This window comes from Drosophila persimilis, unplaced genomic scaffold (assembly GCF_003286085.1).
Source record: "Drosophila persimilis strain 14011-0111.01,24,50 unplaced genomic scaffold, DperRS2 tig00000000-arrow-pilon, whole genome shotgun sequence".
NCBI classification, from domain to species: Eukaryota; Metazoa; Arthropoda; class Insecta; order Diptera; family Drosophilidae; genus Drosophila; species Drosophila persimilis.
The window spans coordinates 26,579,348-26,597,770 of NW_020825288.1; the positions used below are offsets into that span (position 1 = coordinate 26,579,348).

The window sequence follows — 18,423 nt, forward strand, 5'->3', positions numbered from 1 at the left end:
GGCCTATAGTGATCGGTTCCCGCAATGAGTGGGTGAAACATGTCCCCTTCGGGTTTCCTCTTCTGAAGATTTTCCACGTACACCGATGTGTGTATATACTGATAAGATTGTGCCTTACCCTCACCACAACATACCATATTTAAGCTCTTGCCTGGTTGTTACGTTGTTTCTGCTGATAATATAAATGAATAGAGTGGCTTAAAGAAAGGCCCATAGGAGTATATCTAAGGAGAAGAACAGAGAGAGTGACACCCGCACTAGGAATACTGTTTTCATAATCACCTCTAGCGCACACACTCTTGGCACTCCTTGGCACACTCCTCCTCCCTAGAGAACAATGCATTCAGAAATAATACAAAAAACCAACAAACGGAGAGAGAAAAGAAAGAAAAATCTGCTTTTCTTTTGACGGGCGAAACACTCCATTAGAGAACCGCCTCCTGACAGTTGAAACGGAAAAAAAGAGGGGGAAAAAAACAAACAATTAACCCTGGAATGCCAGCGGTGGGTGTGATATGCCCGCTTGACACTTGTCAAGAGAGAGAAAAACCAGAGGAAAAGTGTCAAAGAAAACATGTTTTTGTTGAAGGTAAAGTTATGATAAGAGAATGGGGGTCATCTATGGCCTTATTTAAATAATCATTTTTTAAGGTTAAAAGAAGAAGAAGACTGAAAAACCTTTCATCGATAAATTCTCGCTTTAGGAACTTTAAAGAGCCTCCCACCCTTAAAGGGGCTTTTCATTGGGGCGGGGGCTGAGGCCGTGCCTTCAAGGTCAGGCCTCGACTAATACATTACGGGTCATTTATTTGAAATGCTCTCATCCTGGGGCTGCTGCTCCCTTGGGGGGCAGGGATTGTCAAGTGCATGAAATATTTCAATACATTTCGAGGGTTGTGGTGGCTTAGGCTGCGTGGGGGGGTGGGTTCTGTGTGTGTTTGACAATCCTTCAAGCTCCCGTTAAGCGGCGGCCACTCGTCAAGTGTGCCTCTCAAGAGCCCCCTCTCAGGCACCCACTCCTCTCTTTTCCCCTCATCATCTTTCCTTTTCCATTTCCGAAAGAAAAGGGAAAAGGAATTCGCAAGAAATTTCATTTCCTGGATGTTCCACAAGAGGAGGTCCCTCCTGAAGCCACCGCTGGGCCTCTCCTACACTCCACTCATTTATTTGGCTTTAACATAAAACCAATTTAAACTTGGCCCAAAGGCGAGGAAGGAAAGGAGGGGCAGGAACTGTTTAACGTGCCTCAATATGCAGCAGACAGACAATAACAAACTACCTCTCGCACAGAAAAAAGAGAGAGAAACCATTTTAATTTCATTTCAGAGAGTCGTAATTTTAAGTTCGAGTTTCCATTCGTGGCAGGGAGGAGAAGGGGCATGCCACCTGTCCTTGAAAGTGGGTTGGGGGTGGGGTGGGGTGGGGTGGAAGCTGCCACTTAATACTCGTGGGAAAAACAACAATGAAAGTCGGGGAAAAACGAAAAGAGGAGGTGGAAACTTGATAATAACTCGAACTTTCAGGCATCGTCAGGGATTCTACGGGGGTTTGCTTTTGCTTTTTGGCTTTATTCCACAAGAAGGAAAGTTTTGGCCGCCCCTCGCACCGCTGCAAGATGTTGTGGTTGTTGTGGAGGAGGATTTGGCACTGCCACTTGTGCCTCTGCCTCTGGCTCTGCCTCTGCCTGTGCCTGCTTTTCATAATTGCAGAATTGTGAGAGGATTGTGGAAATTAAGCAACTCTCCTTCGCCCCGCAACGCTCTCGTAACAAAAACAAGGCATCCTCTTAGGCGATAACGATTAAGGCAACAGATTTATGCACAAACACACACACACACACGAGTGGGTTGGCGTGTGGCACATGCCCCAACAGGTGCGTCCACACCACATACACCGCAGCATACAAGGAGGCCCAATCTTCTAACCCATCATCTCCTCCGCTCCTCCGCTCCTCATCCTTTTAGTCCTTTCCCGTAGTTAAGTGCAAGCGCAATTTAAATTCCAAATTTGTTAAACTGTCACAAGTGTTTTGAATGCGAAATGAGGAAGTGGTCCACCCACCCACAGCCCTCCCCCTCCCCACGGAGGGTGGGAGAACAGTGTGGTACATACAAATAGGGCACAAGTTTCAAGGAAAAATACAGAAATTTCGAGGCACGAATATTCTAGGACAGCGAAAGAAGTAGACATACTATATATTTTATATAAGAATTTTAGATTGCTGGAATGGTAGGGTATAACCCATCAACTTTTTAATTGAATAACCCTTTAAACTCAATAATAGTAAATGTTCAATAAACGACCCAAGGCCTTTAATAGGGTTCCAATCTATCAGTTAAAGAACACACCGAAAGGGGTTTTCATTGCCCGTGATGTATCATCAAAAAGCGGCAGTGCTCTGCAAGTTGAGTCAACGTATCAATGTAACGCGATGTAACCATGAATGACAATAGATTATTATAAAATTTTTCTCCGAAATTAAAGCTTAGACCAAGAAAAGATTTGAACAGAATTTTTTCGTTTTTTTTTTGGCACCAAAATCCTAACTAGCGACAATAAGTTGTTTGCGGATTGTGGTTGGACCATATAATCTTGTCACGCACTGTAGTATGTGAGAGACTGCTACAGTGTGTGTGTGAGGGGGGGTGGGGGGTCCACAGGGGCACGTGGCTAGGCTCATAATTATACAGCGAAAATCTGTGAAACCCATGAAGTAGCGATGAGCGATGGCTGAGAAGGAGGGGGAGTTGCTGGTGTGGGGGGGTGGGTTAGGGGTAGGGGTGGAAAAGTCAGGTGAACGTGAAAATTGCTTGTAAAAAAAAGAAACCATAAGAAAAAAGGAAACGTTGGCTTTTAGGAAATTCTAGTGGAGTGGAGAGGGGGGTAGGCGGTGGAGACTGCTGTGATGTGTCCTAAATAAACAGAGAGAGAGAGAAAGGGGGGGAGGGTGAGAGGCTGGCGCTCGTTGAGTTACGTTGCCACACGCACGTCATGTGGCATGTGTAGGCGAGTGTTTGGTTTCTGTGTGTCCGTGTGTGTGTGTGTGTGTGTGTGTGTGTGTGTGTGTGTGTGTGTGTGTGTGTGTGTGTGTGTGTGCGCTGCATGAGTAATAGTAATGATGTTGCTCCACTCAAGAAGTAGAACGTGGCATGCCACAAAGAAGGCGCCATCGGGGCTTATGAATAAATTAAGAATTGGAGGAGGCATCCTCCCCCTCTCTCCCCGCCATCGAAATTGTGGAAAATGGGGACAGAGGGCGCGAATAAAAAAAGAGCAATTTAAATGCGAAACGAACGAAAAATGTTGTTGCTCCAAGGAGGCGCCTCCAAGAAGCAGCTGATGGTGGTTAAGGGGCCAGAAGGAGCCAGAAGGAGCCACAGGGCAAAAGGTGGGCCAGATAAGGCCAAGACTCAAGATAATTCCGTTTATATAGAATCCCAAGCAAAAGGTTTATTTTTCTGCGCTCGTGCCACATGCCCCATGGCGACGCTTTGGGGCAAACAAACTGCAAGAAATAAAGAAAATGACGCCACTGACATCTCAGGGAAATGGTGGGGGTGTGGCAGGTGGCAGGGGCACTCGCACAGGTGATTTACATAGTATACTTAAGTGGAGCACTTTGTGAGCTGCAGGACGCTCTCTCCGCACTTTTTTGGGAGTGGGGAGGATATCATCATCATCAGAGCCATGACAAATGTTGCCTCCCTGGAACAAAAAAAGGAGCAGATGAAGAGCCAGCAATAGAGAGCGAGAGAAAAAGGGACAAGGAGAGAGAAACAGAGGCTAGGCTAGGCTAAAGTCCCATAAGAGTGGCAGAAAAAGGACAGAAATCATAAAAAAAAACACGCATTTTGATGAATAAAATGTATAACAAGCGACCGAAAGACAGCCAGACAGATGAACAGATAGATGGAGAGCATAAGGAGTTTGACATTTTTATTATGTCACCAGAGACACGACGACCGGGCAGAGAAATCAGAGAGAAACGACAGATGGTGGCAGCAAGCGATGAAAGAAGGTAGAATGAGGGGAGAAAGGGCAGAAACACCGATGAGAGCAGTGCAAAAAGTGGGAGAAGGATAATACCATGAAGAGGGTATGCAGGGATAACATCGATTAGATGACAGGAGACAGCAGATACACTGTAACCTCAAGAATACCCTCAATATATGCATACAAAACCAGTCCAACGTTTTTGTCGAAGCACATCTGATTCTGGGCAGTGTAAATACCAGGTATAACGGGTTTCTTAATTATGTGTGATTGATGGATAACATCCCTATATTGAGGGTATTCCACAGGCTTCAATCAGCTGTCCTGCCATCGATTCTGCTACCACTCTTTCCACCTCTTTCATCGCGTGTCCCTGTCTGGGTGTACGTAAAATTGATTAAAATTAAAATTCACACAGTTTAATGATTTATGATCGATTTCTTTGTGTTTATGGATGCATATAATTGCCAACATATTTTCTATTTCTTTGCAAAAAGAAGAAAAAACTTTACGCAAAACTCGAACCACCCTGGCGAATTCTGGCAATCCCGGCAAAGTACTTGAGTTGTCCTCAAAACTTAGGGATTCGTTGGTTGGAGTTAAGTCAAGTGTCAGTCAGAGTCCCTGTGGCAGGATTAGCGACGACGGGGAAAAGCTTGCAAACAGTCGCGAGACAACAAACAAGTTTTGCGCATTAGTCGTCGCAAAAATCCCCCTTCCCCCGCAAAAATCCAATCCAAAATTCTATGGAAATCCGAGGGAAGTCCTTGGAGCGCACCTAATTCAATTATTGTTGCTCCTCCGAGAGGCAGCAGGGACACACTCTTCGTCGTACTCGTAGTCACTGGATTGTGGCAAATGCTCGGATATATATATTTGAATAAATATGATTTATTATGTTTGACGTCGTGGACTCACCCTCAAAAAAAAGGGGGAGACGACCCTTAGGGAGAAGGCAATCTGCTTCAAAGCCTCGAAGGAGAAGCTGTTTTTCAAAGTCAAAGGGGAAAGGGGAAAGGTATTTTCCCCCTGGGTAAAGGCTTGTGGGTCATCAACAGGTGAAAGGAAGAGGCTCTGGCTTTGGGCTTTGACAAACATGAAAGGAAAATGTGGGGAAATGTGTATGCAAATGCAATATAAATTTACTGTATGATTGATATTGGTTACGTTATGAACACTAGCCTCGTATCGGGTGTATCTGCAGATACATGTACACATATATACACAACATATGTATATATTCTTGTGCTGCTTTCGAACGTTAATGGATGTGATATAATATTGACACAGCGACGGGCTCTTGTGGGCATGAGAGATTTCCCGGGTGCCCTCGAAAAAAAATGAGTGCCGGGATATTGCCGGGCTATTAGCGGCCGTGGGAGCCCCCAGAAAACTGCGAAATTGATGGGGAAATCGGGTGAAAAGCAAAGCTCTTTGGCTCTGACTTTAGCTCGTCCTCAGAGGCGCACAATGAAATCGACAGAGAATTCCCAAAGAGTTTAAGGCAAATGAATGATTCAGTAAGTCATTCCCGTGAATGTTTAATGGAGTTTAAGGTTAATTCTTAGGAGATTTTTTAGAGATATATGTATAAGGTGAATATTTAAAAGACAGATTAGGGATGTGTTGGGTAAAGGTTAAGGAAGATTTTGGTGTCTTGGGATGTGGCTACTGCAAGGAAGGATGATATTTTTGGTTGAATTTATCTAGGAAAGTCACTGGATATATTTAATGTAGGGTAAATGCTCCACGAATATCTTCTATAATATGGGAATAAGAACACAACTTTAGTTTTCCCACGAAAAGATACAGATATTAGTATTTTAGAGATTTACATCCATTAAAATAACGAATTTACAATAAATTCAAGCTTCAAAATGAGTCACAAAATACATATTTTATGCACTCTTCTCTCTAGCTTTTCCCTCTTTAATTTCTAATTATCTCATGGTTCATTGCAAACATTTAAATATTGTAGGAGCTCTCTCTCTCTCTGTCTCTCTCTCTCTCTCTCTCTCTCTGTTAAATCCCCTATTAAATATTAACCAACGAAAGAAGTTTCCTCTTTATGCGCTTCGTTAAGCTTTATTTAGTCCTGGTTTTATTTTTGAGGTTTTCTCTGGGGTCGAAAATTGATTAATTGCTATATTCCTTGAACCATAAACACAGTTTTATTACACTGAGCGACAGTCGATTTGTATAAACATTAAAAATGTTAGAAAACTTACACTTTGGCTCGATATATTTTTAGATTTATTGTGTATTGTATTTTAAGGACACGCTGCAGATGCTGCCGAGTAACAATTATTAAAATCACGGTTTTTTTTTCAATTTTTAAAATAATTTGGGGGTTTATATTGCCAAATCCATGTACCAGGAATACAATCTAATTTTTGTCTAGTGAAAAGTAACTTTAAAATTGAAACCATTTTGTCGCCGAGTGTAATTTAGAGAATAATTGAAAGAGAGAACTGAGGCAGAGCCAGCAACATCTGTTGCATGGAGAAATGTTATACACTTTCACTCGAAGAAATGCCTGAAAATGCGAATATTGTGGCAGGATATTTAAATGCATATTTAACTGCCACAACAGAAAATTACCATATTTGATTGTATTTTAAACACAAGAATGAATAGGATGGAAATTCTTGTCAAAATTCACAGAGGGTAAAAGTTTTGGGAAAGTATTTTTTAAGGGCATTAGTTGGGGCTTCCACAGGCAGGAGGAAGACTATGAATGGTTCTCTTTTGGGTGTTGTGTGTGTCCTGTTTCGGGGACTCTCCTGGACTGTCCTTTGTAATCCCCCTAGATTATCGCACAATGGTGGCGCCACACATAACACACATATTTATTCAGTGGAACGTGCAACGTAATATGATTTAGAATGAACCATAAATTCACACACACACACACACACACACATAGAGAATTGTAGTTCTAATCAGCAAAAGGACAAAGCGATACATCCACAGAGGCAGCAACACAGGATTAATAGAGCGAGCATAGAGCGAACCCATAGGGAAAACTAGTTGAATATGGAATTGAATTCATATATCGATCATTTCCCTGAGAGAGAGTAGCAAAGGGTCCATCAGGCTGCACAGGTAGGAATAGAATGATGAAGGGATCTTTGAAGGATGAAAAGATGCCTATGCGAGATTGGGAATAGTCTGAGGAAAAGCATAAAAAAGGTTCGTATGATATGTTGTGGAAAAGATAACAAAGGACAAACATGAAGAATGGAATAAATAAAGTGCAAATTATTTCTATTTGGGTATTCCATAGATCCCTAATGGATCCTTCTGAACCATACATCCATAGTGTAACTTTGAGGTGACTTTTTGTAGCCCAATCCCGATGATTGCATTATTAAATCATTATCCATCAGTTGCCGCTAACTTGTTTTCAAGAGTCCCCTCTCTCAAAGACGAGCACCATAGAAACTTTCGCCCCAAAAAACTGAACCCAAAAGTTGATAAAAAAAATAGTTGAAATTTGTGTCGAACCCGAGAGTTTATTTGCCATTAGAAGAGGAGTATCTGTATCTCGAGCTTCCAACCGCAAAAACTTTCCAAGGGGAGCTCGAGAGGGGTATGTAGGGGCAGGGGGGTGTTAAGGGTTAAGGTTGAAGGGTCAGTGGTTCCAGCATTAACTTAAAGAACGAACGAGGCGGGTCGTCGCCTAATCCTAAAATGTTCAGTTTATGGTCCAAGCGACTGGGTAAATGATGCTCACTCTCCTCGTAGTTGGAATTTATGGACACCAAAGCACCCACACACACAGATATCGTTGCGTGTATATCCTTTATGTATAAAGAGCCGAGTGTATATATACTCTCTCTGGGTAACCCATTTTGTGGAGGTTTCTGTAGGCCACAGTGTGTTGTGTTGTCTGCAAATAAACACACACAAAACATGGCCCAAACTGAAAATATTTAGTCGGGCTTTTATGCATAACTAATTGGCTCTGGCTCTGGCTCTGGCTATGGGTCCCAGGTCCAGGTCCACGTCCTGGTCCAGCTCCTGTTGCTGCTGTTGCCTTTTGTGTGTGTGTGTGTGTGTGTGTGCGGTCTGCTGGTGGCCAGATATACGTGTGTTCCTCTCTGTCTCTGCCTCTGCCCCTGCCTCTGGTCCACCCGCATGGCTGTGGACCGGACTCTGCCGTGCGTGCCGGACACATCAGGAATGTTGGCGCCTTCAAGCGATTCCTTCCCTGGCTAACCCGAACCCGAACCCCACTCCCCAATCCCCAAACCCGTAGCGATACCAACCCGCAGTTAAAGTGCACAATTTGCCACAATGTTGCTTGTTCGCTTGGTTGTTTGCTCCGCCACCCTGCATGTTGCTGCTTGTCATCAACATCGTTATATTGTTAAGGCCATCATCATCACCCAGCATCTCTCTCTCTCTCTCTCTCTCTCTCTCTCTCTGCTACTCCCTCTGCTGTCGCGCTCTCCTTTTCTCTCTAGAGAGAGAGAGAGAAAGAGAGACAGAGAGTGCATTGTCAGCTAATTGAATTCTCAGCACGAAATTTAATTTAATTTATCTTTGCCTTTATTGCTGTTGTTTTTTTAAGGCCACACAAACAACAAATCCTAACAAAAAATTAGTAAATGATACGATTAAATACCCTGCAATAAAAGCTTAACGGGGAGCAGATAAACCCTCGAAAGAGGTTTAGAGACTATTATATACCCTGTAATAAAAGCTTAACGGCGAGCAGATTTACCCTCGAAAGAGGTTTAGAGACTATTATATACCCTGCAATAAAAGCTTAACGGGGAGCAGATATACCCTCGAAAGAGGTTTAGAGACTATCCAAGAGATTTTAAACTGGGCATCAGTTATCGGGTGCAAGGAAGTATCTCTTCAATACCTCTTAAACCATATGTTGCCCTACCGTAACCCACAAAACAATCAATATATAATTTGGGAAAACCCCAAGTAATACTAAGTAATAAAATAATCAAAGATTTTCCAGGTAGAAGATTGCGGGAATGTTTGCTATTCCTCTTTAGATCGACTGTTTTTTTCCAACTGGAAACAGAGAGAGGTGCTGAATGACCTTCAGAATCCCCTACATAATCTTAATCTGTCGGATCTTAAGTGTTCGCTGATTTATGTAAAGGGTATTCAAAAGTTAACTTTCTCCAACGTTTTTTTTTGATCCATAGAAAATTTGTTGATTATATTTTGTTTTTTTAATTAAAAAAACAATTTAACTTGATTTTGTTGTTTTGTTTTTGTTGTTTGCAGGCCTCAAAATGAAGTATTTCCTATGGCTGTTGATGCTAGGCCTGTCCCAAAGGCTAGCAAGGGGTAAGTTCTTCCCGAAATGGAACCGAAAGGAGTCTCTACATCGTTCTTTCATTTCAGGGGAAACCAATCTCCCTCCAGTGTTTACCCAAACCCTAAACAATATTGTCCTGTACGAGAATGTGCCTCTGGGCACGGATGTCTTTCGACTCGAAGGCTACGATCCGGAGGGCAGTGGCGTGACCTTTGGAGCCATTGGCTCTGATCATTTCAGTGTGGATCCCGTTTCGGGGAACATTACGCTCGTGAAGCCATTAGATCGCGAGGAAAAGGACAGCTTGACGTTTCTCGTTTCGATCAGGGATCGCGTGGATCCCGAGGGAGACTCCGAGAAGGATAATGTGGTCCAGCAGCCGATAACATTCATCATTTTGGATGAGAACGATAATCCGCCAGAGTTTCAAAAGGTATAGGGATCGATCTCGCTCGATAATGATCGAGAAACTCGGATAATCATTTGATAATCGTTTTTTGTAGACCCCCTATGAGACAGATGTGAATGAAGATGCAGCCGTAGGGACAACCATCTTTGATAAGATTCTGGTAAAAGATCGGGATATAGTTGGGGACAGCTTAGATCTCAAGTGCCTGCCGCAAGAGCAGAGCCCCGAAGCATGCAGCAAGTAAGTAGTTCCCTTGCAGGGTACATACTCGTACCACATATATATCTCTAATCTGTTATCCCTTCTTCCAGATTCCGTTTGCAATTGCTCAAGCGAGAGGCCACTGTCCTCACCGCCGCTGTGGTGCTGAATGAGACGCTAAACTACAACCAAAGGATGATCTACCATTTCCAGATCGAGGCCAGCGATGGACTGCACAAAACCCAAACGACATTCGAGGCGAGAGTTAAGGATGTGCAGGACAGGCCACCAGTGTTCCAGGGATCCCTGTCGACAGTAATCGATGAGGATAGTCCCATCAATACGTTGGTGCTGACGGTTCACGCCAGAGATGGTGACACTGGAGAGCCGCGGAAGATTGTCTACGATCTGCTGACAAGTGAGAGGAGTCCCTGAATGGAGAGGAGTATCTGGATATTAATCCCCTTCTCCCTCCCCGAAACAGATCCCAGCGACTACTTCCTACTGGACGCCCATTCCGGAGAGCTGCGCACTGCCAAGCCACTGGACAGAGAGACACTCGAGGGATCCACAGGTATTATCTCGCTGCAGATTCGCGCCCGGGAGCTGGTCAATGGAGTGCCCTCTGACGATGCCCTGACGAGTGCCACGGCCAAGGCCACGGTGACAATACGTGATGTGAACGACTCTCCGCCGATGTTCAATCGGAAGGAGTATGCCGTCTCCCTGGAGGAGAATACCTCCCCAGGGACACCCCTGGCTCTGGACATAAGTGTGAGCGATGCGGATGTGGGAGTCAACTCGAAATTCGCCCTACGACTGGAGGATGTCTCGGGGGTGTTCGATGTAGAGCCAAAGCTCGTCACAGGCTACTCCCAGGTAAACATCCGCGTGGCGAATGGCTCTCTGGACTATGAGAATCCCAACCAGCGCAAGTTTATTGTCCTCGTGATTGCAGAGGAGACGGACACCAGTCCGAAGCTCTCCTCGACTGCCACCATCACTGTGAGTGTCCTGGATGCCAATGACAACAAGCCCGTTTTCGAGCAGGAGAGCTATTCGGCTTCTGTATCGGAGGCAGCACTCCCAGGACAGTACATCGCCACCATCACCGCCAGGGATGTGGACTCCGGGAGCTATGGCGACTCTGGGATCCGCTATAGTCTGTCCGGCACGGGAGCAGAGCTCTTTCACGTCAACGAGCAGACGGGCGTCATTAGCCTCGCCAACTGCCACGATGCCACGACGAGCAACAGGCGGCAATCGAGGAGGAGGAGGAGACGTGACTTGTCCGACGAGGAGGAGGAGGAGGGCGGTAGCCTTGAAATGTTATCAATGGAGGAGGCGGTCGACCACAAAGCGGACACGCGAGAGATTAGCACAGAGCCCCCCGTTCAATACACGCTGATCACTCAGTCGCCACCTGCCACAATAGGAACAGCTCCTGCCACAGCCACAGATACAGCTACAGCTAGAGCTCCAGCTCCAGCTCCAGCCCCCTCTCGAGCGAGTGCTAATGACGACACGGCAGTGGAGAGGACGTGTCTGGACTACGAAACGGATACCACGTACTTCTTGTCATACAAGGTGAGTGGTGACTGGCTCTGTCGGAGGATTTGTGTGCCCCTTGTTTGGGGGTTAGAGTAGCTGATTTGGTGCGTGTGTGTGTCTCCTAAAATCCACTCTAACAATGGACAAAGTAGCAAAAGGTGTGGCTTTAAGAAACGTTAAAGATTAAACCTCAAGAAACACAAAAAGAAACACCGATAGAAGCACAGAAACATAGACTATCCGAGCCCTACTTGTATGGTACGGTCGTGAAGCAATGCTTAGGGTACCTACTCCCTTCTTTGTGATTGTAAATACATTTATATGATATTGAAATCACTTGATTGAACTTTATTTATACCCCTCTGTCCGTTTTGATTCAAAGTCGATTTTCATACCTGTCTAACACCTTTTCAGGCAACTGATGATAATGGAAAAGGACAAACAGACAGGGTCTCCCTGCGCATCTCCGTGACGGACGCCAATGACTCGCCTCCCGTATGCGAGAGTCCGCTCTACAGAGCCAGCGTGGATGAGGGAGCCCTCGTCTTTGATTCGCCACTCATCGTTAAAGCACGCGATGCCGACACCATGTCGAGCATTAGCTACAGGATCCGTGGCCCAGAGCAGGTGGAGGGGATCTTTGACATCGACAAGGAAACGGGACAGATCAGCATTCGTCCGAATGCCACGCTGGATGTGACGAACTTGAAGAGCGACCAACTGATCTTCGTGGTGGAAGCGAATGATGGTCTCTTTAGCGCCAACTGCGGCGTAAACATCACCGTGCGGGATGTAAACAACCATGCGCCCGCGTTCGATCAGCAGAGCTACAGTGCCGTCGTGGAGGAGAACTCGGAGATTGGGACGAGCGTGGAGCGGGTAACGGCCTCCGATTTGGATACGGGAAAGAATGCGGAGCTACGGTACCGCATCCAGCAGGGTAGCTTTGATGACTTTGGCATCGATGAGCGCACGGGGGAGATTTTTGTATCCCACAAACTCGACTACGATCGGAGGAATACTTACGCGCTGCAGGTGCAGGCCTCCGATCAGGGAACGCCCAGCCTCACGGGCACTGCCACCCTGACGATCAATGTGCAGAATAGCAACGACAAGGATCCATACTTTGTCCCTGCCACACAGCACGCAGAGGTGCGTGCGGATGCCCCACCCGGACATCTGGTGTACACGCTGATTGCTCTCGATCCGGATGTGGCCAGCCATAATGCGCTGGAGTTTGCGGCAACCGACGACATCACGGCCATCGACAGGGAGGGCAAGGAGCTGCCACACAACGAACGGTTCAAGGAGTACTTTGACATTGCACGCAATGGTAGGGTGTTGGTAAAAAAGCAGCTGGATCGGAGTCTGTTTGCGGTGATGCGAATTAATGTCTTGGTTACGGATAGCACGGCACCGAATGTACAGCAGGTGGGAGGACTAGGACGAGTTTCTATCTGCGAGTTTCTAACCACTAACTCTTCCTTTTGCAGGGTCGCGGTCTGCTCATCATCCAGATAATAGATGTCAACAAGATTCCACCGGTTAGTACAAGATTCAGTAATAATAATCATTTTTAACCATCGCGACAAGATGGTAGCTCGCGAGGGAGATGGTATAAGTGTATGTCAAATATTTACCACGACAAAAACTTTACGACTGGATGAAACTTTACGATTCATTGATGAATCGGTGAATGTTTCTGCCAAGACCCTGATTCTGTAACGCATTATGTTACTCACATATTTAAAAGTAGGACCATCAGATCAGAGAGAGAGAGAGAAGGGGAGGACTACCGTTTACCGTTTATGTTTAATCTATGAGAAAATATCGAGTCCCATAAAATATGCAACTATGGAAACTAATTTGGAAGTAAGTTCTGGTTATTGATCTCGTATTCATGCAAAGAGTTATGGCTGGGTCTAAAACTCTGAGCGTCCCCGATGGCCAGCTTGCTGAGGTGGAACAATCGGTTATGGTGACTCGCATAGTAGTTCCTGCAAGGGAGCAAGGGGAGCAGAGGTTGAAACTATCAATAGTTTCCAGAGGGAAAGATAACTTACAAATTGGAGACGGCCCAGGTGATTTTAATCACCATTTTGGCAAGGAGAATAGCAAACGGGGCCGTGCCCCGGGGAAAGAGGTAGTTCAGAACGCCATAGCCCAGAAGGAGCTCGTAACAGTTGAGGACCACATCGTTGATGCCCTGGACAATGATGGTGGGAATGAGCATATCTGGCATGGAATTTGTCAGGATGGGATAGCTGAAAGCACAACAAAAACTGATTGAGTAATTGGGATTGTGGATTCAATCCTGTGTACACTTACATGGCCACTACACAGGCCGTGAGTCCTGCGAAGGTCATAATGAATCGTACCACGAGCAGGATTGTCGTGAGCAAAGTAAAGGCGTTACGGATCCATATCTCCTGCCCGGAGGCATCCACCAGTCCCTTGACTTCGATCAGATCTCCGTATAACTTATATATGTTCAGGAAATAGGCGTGATGGAACATGTAAATGGTGTTCCAGAAAAACAGCTGCAAGTCCTCGTTGACCATTTTTTTGTTTCGGATCACCAGAGGGATAGACCTAGTCCTAGTCCTAGTACGAAAAAATGTGATGTGATACGATGCTGTTTATGGTTTGATTAATTTTACTAATCCAACTTCAATCTACTACATTCAATCACAGCGCTTCAGTGCCCCTTGGAGTGCGGAGCAGCCGCTGATCAAGCTCCAAATGGTGGAGGAGCAGCCCGTGGGCACTGTGCTGACCATCCTTCAAGCCACAGATGAGGATTCAAGCATCGGGGAGTACAACATCACGGAGAACGAGTACTTTTCCATCAATCACACAAGTGGAGCCATCTACTCGATCACTCGCTTGGATTATGAGGCGGTCAAGGAGGTGAAATTCCTCGTGACTGTCAGCGATACGGGTGTGCCTGCCCTGACATCCACTGCTGATGTTGTGGTCGACATTATCAACCTCAATGACAACGAGCCGCACTTCACGCAAACCGATTACTACTTCAACATAACAGAGAACTCCCCCCGGGGCACAGTGGCAGGGAAAGTGGAGGCCCAGGATGGGGATGTGGGGGTTTTTGGAGAGGTCACTTATACGCTGATTGGGGAAAACGATAAGTACTTCAGCATCGATGCGTACACGGGGAACGTGATGGTAGCCAATGCCTCGATTCTCGATCGGGAGCAGATCAAGGAGCTCACGCTGTCGGTGGTGGCGCAGGATAAGGCGCCAGCTACAGTACAGAAATCAGCCACAGCAACTGTGAGTAGAGGATCATCCCCGCAACGAATTAACTGCATCTCTTTAGTTTTATTATCCACAGATCCACATTAACATCTTGGATGTCAATGATAATGCGCCCGTATTCACCCGCGAGATGTACAACTCCACGGTGGCGGAGAATGCTGCCCATCAGCCACCAGCAGCCCTGTTGCAAGTGGAAGCCATCGACCTGGACGAGGGACTCTACGGAGATGTGCGCTACATCATTACGGGGGGCAACGAGGCGGCACTCTTCAAGCTGGACGCCCAGTCGGGCATTGTCTATCCCGCGCAGAGCCTGGCCGGAAAGCATGGCGTCTACAATCTGTCAATCTCCGCACGCGACACCCAGGGATCCGGGACGATGGAGAGCACCACGAGGGCTGTGATTACAGTGATGCAAGTGAATCGTCATCGTCCGGAGTTTGTAATTCCCGCACTGTACAACGCCACGATTGAGATTCCCGGCGATATTGTGCAGCCGGACTATCTGCTGCTGACGGTCAAAGCGATGGATAATGACTCGGAGGAGAACGGGAGGATCAGCTACCATCTGCAGGTGAATAACCAGAACCAGCAAGAGAACACAGAGTTTAAGATCAACGAGGCCACGGGCGAGTTGCGTGCCAGGCAGCAGCTAAATCGCAAGAACAGAGCAAAGTAAGTGAAGGAATCCATTCCAGGGGAGTCTTCGACTTATTCTGCATTTTTCATTTTCAGCTACGACATCATTTTGGTGGCCAGGGATGCAGGCAACCCACCGTTCGAGTCACTGCGCCTCCTTACTGTGAGCATTGTGGATGCCAATGAGAATCGTCCCGAGTTTCCCGATGCCTCAAATCCCTACAAAGTATCCATCAATGAGAACAGCGGCCGGGATGTGAAGATTGGACATATTCAGGCGGCATCGAGGAGCAAACACAATCGCGACATCTTCTACTACATGCTGCTGGGCAACGAGGATGGGGCCTTCTATGTGGACAAAATCACGGGCGACATTTTCACCAACAAGAGCCTGGATCGCGAGGAAACGGATGCATACACGCTGTACATTTTGGCCAGCATCAAGGCAGATCTGCATATATCCGAAGAGGAGCGTGCCTCGTTCTCCATTAAGACCCTGAATCGGGATAGCACGGTGGCCAAGGTGGCCATCACAGTGCTGGATGTCAATGACAATGCGCCCGAGTTCGAGAAGCCCATCTACTACGCGGGGGTCAATGCCAATGCGAAGATGAATGCGGCCATTACGCAGGTGAATGCCACGGATGCGGATCAGGGGAAGAATGCAAAGATCGAGTACATGATTGTAGCCTCGAATTTGTTCAAGTTCGGGGCCTCCAAGTCCACGGGCTCGATTGTCCCTAGTCCGTTTGCCATTTCGCAGGATGGAAGGATCACCGCCAACACGATCATGGCGGAGTACAACCAGGATCGTTTCGAGCTGGAGATTCTGGCACGCGAATTGGAACAGCCACAGCGTTCGGTCAGCACCAAAGTTTTTGTAAGTAGAGAGAATTCCTCTAAAAAGAAATATAGTTTTATCTTTGAATCTCCCGCTATAGATCTGGGTCTTCGACGGCACTCAATTAGTGCGCGTCATCCTCTCCCGGCCTCCGGAAGAGGTCTACCAGGAGCAGGAGGAGATCATCGCAGAACTGCGGAATGCCACACAACATAGGATTATTGTGGATGAGATACGCTACCATCTTGATTCGGTGGGACGCATTCGCATGGACTGGTGTGATCTGTACTTCCATGCAGTGGATCCCCAAACCCAGCAGATTGCTCCAGTTGATGAGATACTCAAGGATATCGATAGGAATTATGATTACCTAAAGGTAAGTGAATGAATCAAATTAATCTGCAGATGTAAATTCACTTGATTGAAATGGACAGAAATGGCTCAATCGACTCGGCTATTGATGCTGATCGTAGGGAGGGTCGGAATGGGGCGGAAACGATTCCTTGTGGGTTTACAACAAATCTAATATAATCTTCGATTATTTTGTTCAGGATTATTATGCTGGCTTTGCCATAGAGAATGTTGTGCCCGCTTACATAGCCATCGTCCAGGATGAGTTTGACCTCGCCGTTGCAGGACTTGTGGCTCTGGTGATTGTCCTCTTTGTGGGCGTCATTAGTTTCATTGTGTTGTGCTGCTGCCTGAAGCACTGGAACCTGTCAGTGCCCGTGGAGACGCGCCGCAAGGAGGCGCTGATCAAGAAGCAGATCATCGAGGATCTAAACACCACAGAGAATCCCCTTTGGATAGAGCAGTGCGTATCATGACTGCCATAAAGAACTCTTTTTCTAACTGAATCTTCTTGAAATCGATAGAAAACTAAAACTGTACGAGGAGCAGGAGCTTACAATGCAGGTCTTCTCGGAGCCCGATCACATCTCCAATTCGGAGGCCCCGGGCCATCTGGATCATCATCGCAGCTCGCTGGAGCAGGTCCACCATGTGGGCCAGACGGTGGACAATACCTATGCCACCATCCAGCCGCGCAACAACCAGAATCGTCTCACGGGCGGCGCTGGCGGTGGTTCCCTGCGAAGCGGTGGAGCAGTCAGTGCCGGCGGAGTTGGTGGTGCAGGGTTGCTGCTCGCTCGCGTGGATCCGCATGAGTTTGCGGACTATGCCACGCTGCGAAACAATCGAGCGCCTTCTGTGAGTAGCAAAGGATTCGCCCTCTAAAGTATTTCTGCTAATCTTTGCCTGTTTTTTGCAGCTCTACGAGTTCACGGGTTCCACATTTCAGGCACCCATACGGGATGGCGACGATGCTGTGGCAGAATTGATCTAAGCCTCAACTGGAGCCACCAGCGCCAAACAGATGTGTAAATTACGTTGTAGCTATCTGTGTAGTGGATTCTGATCTGTGTTGTATGTCCTGAGTTCGCCATTGCGTATAAACCATATATTCTAGACACACACACACACACATTCACAGAATACTTATATATAAAGAGCATATATACATGTATCGTATGTAGAGCGTAGCCTGTATCTTAAATGCCAACGAATACATAGAGAACTCAACAAAAAACTAACCAAGAAAAAGAAAAAGAAAAAAAGAAGGAACAGAAGCAACTAGAACTACAAGAACCCATAGAGGAATTTCTCCCGCATAAATAATGACAATAATATATATGTACTATTATATATTGAGAATGTCTAGCCGTAATGAAACAATATATGAGAATTTAAGAGTTATAATATGTACACCCTTCATCCCCACGGCTCACTTCACTCGAATGACTTCCGCGATATTAGTTTTAACACGTGTCTACTCATACTCGTACAGTCCAATGTCCAATGTGTGTCTACAAATCTAAGTTGTAATAACCTAAGCTATACAAAAAAAGACTAAATTATTTGCTCTTCCAATTCCGTGTTACGTATTACGTTTAGTTGTGTCGCCGCCTAACATTTAGTTCTTTAGTTTATAGTGTAATTAGCCAAACTTGCTCATATCCATAAGCATCGCATCCATAATTAATTTAAGTTCGGAGAATTAGAATTGTGCAAAGAATTATTTTTAACCTACTTCCCCCGCTGTTCGAGTCCCCCCACGAACAGTGCCAGAAAATCATTTGTGTTTGCATTTACATAAACATACCTATTATATAAATAAAATACAAATTTAAATAATTTAACTTGTTTTTTTTTATATTATAA

At 46.0% G+C, this 18,423-nt stretch overlaps 2 protein-coding genes across 2 annotated transcripts in view; one reads left to right on the forward strand and one right to left on the reverse strand.

Moving 5' to 3' along the window:
• The window catches only part of LOC6594405 (cadherin-87A), a 65,338-nt gene extending 46,942 nt beyond the window's left edge, over positions 1-18,396 (forward strand). Inside the window, exons 4-17 of the mRNA XM_026984412.1 lie at positions 9,250-9,312; positions 9,370-9,716; positions 9,787-9,932; positions 10,004-10,311; positions 10,378-11,480; positions 11,859-12,875; positions 12,938-12,988; positions 14,139-14,738; positions 14,800-15,398; positions 15,459-16,242; positions 16,304-16,579; positions 16,755-17,017; positions 17,079-17,412; positions 17,474-18,396. Of these exons, the coding sequence (XP_026840213.1) occupies positions 9,258-9,312; positions 9,370-9,716; positions 9,787-9,932; positions 10,004-10,311; positions 10,378-11,480; positions 11,859-12,875; positions 12,938-12,988; positions 14,139-14,738; positions 14,800-15,398; positions 15,459-16,242; positions 16,304-16,579; positions 16,755-17,017; positions 17,079-17,412; positions 17,474-17,548 (5,958 nt within the window). The 5' untranslated portion in view covers positions 9,250-9,257 and the 3' untranslated portion in view covers positions 17,549-18,396. The remainder of the gene's footprint in view (positions 1-9,249; positions 9,313-9,369; positions 9,717-9,786; positions 9,933-10,003; positions 10,312-10,377; positions 11,481-11,858; positions 12,876-12,937; positions 12,989-14,138; positions 14,739-14,799; positions 15,399-15,458; positions 16,243-16,303; positions 16,580-16,754; positions 17,018-17,078; positions 17,413-17,473) is intronic.
• On the reverse strand, positions 13,139-13,984 carry LOC113564927. The gene is made up of 3 exons (XM_026984401.1): positions 13,773-13,984; positions 13,508-13,708; positions 13,139-13,441 (listed from the first exon to the last, which is right to left on the reverse strand). Exons 1-3 carry the CDS (start codon positions 13,958-13,960, stop codon positions 13,306-13,308), a joined length of 525 nt encoding a protein of 174 aa, XP_026840202.1. The 5' UTR covers positions 13,961-13,984; the 3' UTR covers positions 13,139-13,305.
• Positions 18,397-18,423: the final 27 nt, after the last annotated feature.

What these genes read in the sequence shown, in the direction of transcription:
- LOC113564927 (XM_026984401.1), bottom strand. Translation starts at nt 13,960, where the DNA reads ATGTTCCATCACGCCTATTTCCTGAACATATATAAGTTATACGGAGAT. An exon ending in ACGGCCTGTGTAGTGGCCAT is followed by an intron (nt 13,709 to 13,772) that starts GTAAGTGTACAC and finishes TTGTGCTTTCAG; the next exon opens with CTATCCCATCCTGACAAATT. An exon ending in ACCTGGGCCGTCTCCAATTT is followed by an intron (nt 13,442 to 13,507) that starts GTAAGTTATCTT and finishes GCTCCCTTGCAG; the next exon opens with GAACTACTATGCGAGTCACC.